Source organism: Vollenhovia emeryi, unplaced genomic scaffold (assembly GCF_000949405.1).
Source record: "Vollenhovia emeryi isolate VEMERY1.0 unplaced genomic scaffold, V.emery_V1.0 DF939124.1, whole genome shotgun sequence".
NCBI classification, from domain to species: Eukaryota; Metazoa; Arthropoda; class Insecta; order Hymenoptera; family Formicidae; genus Vollenhovia; species Vollenhovia emeryi.
The window spans coordinates 156,363-160,089 of NW_011967242.1; the positions used below are offsets into that span (position 1 = coordinate 156,363).

The following is a 3,727-nucleotide window of genomic DNA, read 5'->3' on the forward strand; positions in this document are numbered from 1 at the left end:
TAACGCGTTACTTTTTAAAATTAGCAACGAGTAACGGTAACGAGTTACTTTTTACAAAAAGTAACGGTAACGGTAACGCGTTAGTTTTTTAAGGTAACGTAAAACGTTCCCAACCTTGAAAATTATAGGCGTAGCATGGACACCCACAATGTGGCGACTTTATCGGCAGTGTCAGAAGATGCATAGCAAAATAGTTTGAAAAGTAGAAATGGGCGTAAAGGCGCGCAAAACAGTCTCTTGAAACGGTATCAAAAGTAAAACGCTGGCCGCTCTCCAGCTGTTTCTCTCTGGTTTATATCATCGATCGTTGGTAATTTTAATGCAAGAGCGAAGGCTATTCCCATCGTTGTCCGTGTTCTACACGCAAGATTGCGCCACTGTGGAGTAACATAACCTTTCTTTACTACTCGTGGTCGACAATCTGATTTGGAGAGATAATGTTTAACATTTCCCTTTTTATATAATCAAGTAAAAAGTCTAAATGTATACGTACATAACTATATAACTCGTTGAGTTGGAAATATGCTAAATAAATAAATAATTTGATGCTATCTTATAAATATAACTCCACGTAGTTGTATTCAATATAAAGACATGCCAATGTAAAATAAAGTGTAATGTGAATGTTATATTTATTGCACATGTTTCACTGAATATTTGAACCGTTATTTGTGAGCAGAGTATACTACTATGAAAATAATAAACTTTGACGTTTTCTTGTGGCGGCTGAAACTAGTCAGCAAAATTGCTGTTAATAACGCCGCTTGTGTTAACACATCAAGTGCTTTACCTTATACTGTTTGTAACAACTATAGTACGTCTTGTGCGAACATTGCGCAAGATTTGACTCTCGCTAATGAGCAATCCACGTTAAATAATGTCACAGTTACGTACAGTTCAGTACAGAATAACTTTCTCTATGCGTCTCACCCTCGAATTATTTCCCATGTAATTTTATATAATGGAAAGGAACACATTGGACATAAACCTTATCATAGTCAGTATTATAACAGTGTTAGGTCTTACTCGAATACTGGCATCGATTCTATTCCCGAGGGCCACGTTCCTGTGCAATTTCATGGCATATTCAAGGCAATATCGGAGAGTGCACCAATTAAAACGACACAAGATTCCTTGCTGATGGTGCATGATTATACAGGCTTACCATGGTGGTTAATCATTGTACTTACCACCATCATAATGAGAACAACAGTGACGTTACCATTATCTTTCTACCAGGTAGATTCATAAATGCGATGTATATTTATTATGTATCATTATTATAGGATATGATTTAGAATTTGGATTCTTCTGTTATATTGTTGTACTAATTTTTTCGAAACTTTAAATCGATTCCATTAAACATAAAAGTTGCAAACAAAAACTTACAACTAGCCTATTCGATAAAAAGTTGTATTAAAACTTGACCAAGTACTCTTTCCAGTTTGTTATTTTGCAAACCTTAAAGTACAATGCTTTTTATCATGATACTTTTAGCTTTACATATTAGCAAAATTGGAAAATCTCAGGTCTGAAATGAATGAGATAGTTAAAGAGTTGAAGAAGGAGGTAAATTATGGAACATATAAATACAATTGGTCTAAAAAATATGCCAAACAGTTGTACAATCGCTCTGTAAGTAATATTTTATCTCGTTTATTTTAATCGTCTAAATTACTGAGTGCAATAAAATTTCATTAGAATATTTTATTGTTAAATATTTGCCATTTTTATTGCAGGTGAAAAAACAATGGAATAAATTAATTGTTCGGGAAAATTGCCATCCGGTTAAAGCTTCCTTGTTGGTACTAGTGCAAATACCTTTGTGGATATCATTTTCAATGTCTATTAGAAATTTATGTTATATGTTACCTAAACAGGATGCCAGTACGTACGACAATGAGAATAAAATAATTATCCGAATAAGATATATATGAATTGAAATAAGAATACATTTCTAATATATTTGTTCCATCAGGTGCTTATACCACTTATCAGCAGTTTACGACTGATGGGTTTCTTTGGATATCTAATTTAACTGTAGCAGATCCTTTTATACTTCCCATAGCAATGGGATTATTTAATTTAGCTATTATAGAAGTAAGTTTTTATCATAATTTCTGATTGATTTATGATAATGTTACACGCAAATGTGAAAAAATTAATTATATTCTGGATCTCTGTATTATTCTAATTTTATATAATTGTACAGATATCTCATATGAGTAGGGTAAAAGAGATGACAAAATGGCAGAGATACTTGACCAATTTTTTCAGACTTGTTGCAATTGGTATGATTCCCATTGCTATGTCTGTACCATCGGTAAGTTTTAAAAACTATTGTTATAAAAATAAGTTATACGTAAGAAGTAATTTTATGTACTTTTTCAGTGTTTGAGCTTGTATTGGGCAACTAGTAGTGCATTTGGTCTTCTTCAAAATCTAATCTTGTTGTCTCCGAAATTACGTCGTTTTGCAAAAGTGCCTATAACTACATCTGAACAGCCACATCCATACTTGGGGTTACGTAACAAAATAGCAGCCAAGTGTCGTTTTGAAAGGAAAACGGAAGCCCCACCGAAAAAATGAATATGTTTCATAAATTAATGACACTTGTACAAATAAATCACATGTTTAAGTTTTACGACTAGTGTTTTCTTATTTATCAAAACTCATATCTCTGTCAACTATACATATACGGTACTATTTTGGCAAAATCGCAAGAATATACGTCTTATATGTCGCTACGGCATATTATATAAAATAATTTAATCAGCTGTCTGTTAGTTTTTTGTAATTTCGTCGTTGACATTTAAAAAATAAATTATATTTTATTTTCAATCTAAAACTAAATTTAGTACATAACTGTTACACCGTAAGTTATAAGTGCCCACATAGCACAAATGACTGTTTGCCGGCTGATAGTCGACATTTTTTAGTCACCTTGAAGTCAACTTTTGAAGTGGACATTTAGTCTACTATCTATAAGATGGTTTATTGTCGACTTTAACTATAGACTGATAGTCGACCTAAAGTCGACATTTTCAGGAAGTTTAAAGTCACCTTTCGGTAAAGCGAAAAATTAACTAAAAAATATTTTTTCGTCTTACCGAAAGACATAAAAATCTTTTCGTCATCTTTTTTCTTATTTTTTTCGGCAAAAAGTGCAAAAATGTGTAAAAAAAAATATTTTTTTGGCCAATCTTTCTGGTCAATATGTCGAACCGATATACATAGCGAATCGACGACTCACTTTTCGCGTGTAGCGCGATAGTCGCGTCATGCATGTTCCTTGCTTGTTCATGAAATATCAGTGTCTTCCTGATAGACGACAATCGTATTTGGACATAAGACGAGTCATATTTTTTGCGTGGCTACCGAATTAATACGATTTACATAATGTGTCGATTAATACAAGTTAATCAAGGAAACCTGTCAAATTTGTCTCAAAAAAATAAAAGCATAATTAAATAATATAATATATACTCTGGTTTATTGTCTGTTTTTCTTAAATAATAATTATAATGAGCATCTGTTTTTTATTAAAACATATGCTCATTATAATTATTATTTAAGTTTAATTGGAACATTTTCAAAGACTTGATGAATATTTTAATACAATTTTAATACAAATTTAATACAATTTAATACAAATTTTAATTACAATATACAGGGTGTCTGATGCAAAAGTAGCCAACTTGAAAATAGTGGTAGATTGGGTTAAACT

General features: G+C 31.8%; 1 protein-coding gene across 3 annotated transcripts; it reads left to right on the forward strand.

Moving 5' to 3' along the window:
• Nucleotides 1–382: 382 nt before the first annotated feature.
• Nucleotides 383–2,644, forward strand: LOC105569322 (mitochondrial inner membrane protein COX18). Of its 3 annotated transcripts, none has more exons than XM_012025684.1 (7): nucleotides 383–468; nucleotides 1,014–1,239; nucleotides 1,498–1,635; nucleotides 1,740–1,887; nucleotides 1,979–2,100; nucleotides 2,213–2,323; nucleotides 2,392–2,644. In XM_012025684.1, the coding sequence occupies exons 2-7, from the start codon at nucleotides 1,141–1,143 to the stop codon at nucleotides 2,587–2,589; spliced, it is 816 nt and encodes a 271-aa protein (XP_011881074.1). In that variant the 5' UTR covers nucleotides 383–468; nucleotides 1,014–1,140; the 3' UTR covers nucleotides 2,590–2,644. The 3 variants fall into 3 exon arrangements, with proteins under 3 accessions (XP_011881074.1, XP_011881072.1, XP_011881073.1); XM_012025683.1 differs by lacking the exon at nucleotides 383–468 and adding an exon at nucleotides 803–885; XM_012025682.1 differs by having other exon boundaries at nucleotides 383–1,239.
• The last annotated feature ends 1,083 nt before the right edge of the window (nucleotides 2,645–3,727 follow it).

Coding starts and splice junctions, on each gene's coding strand:
- LOC105569322 (XM_012025682.1), top strand. CDS start 691: ATGAAAATAATAAACTTTGACGTTTTCTTGTGGCGGCTGAAACTAGTC. Junction 1,888..1,978: donor GTTACCTAAACAGGATGCCA/GTACGTACGACA, acceptor TTGTTCCATCAG/GTGCTTATACCACTTATCAG. Junction 2,324..2,391: donor TTGCTATGTCTGTACCATCG/GTAAGTTTTAAA, acceptor GTACTTTTTCAG/TGTTTGAGCTTGTATTGGGC.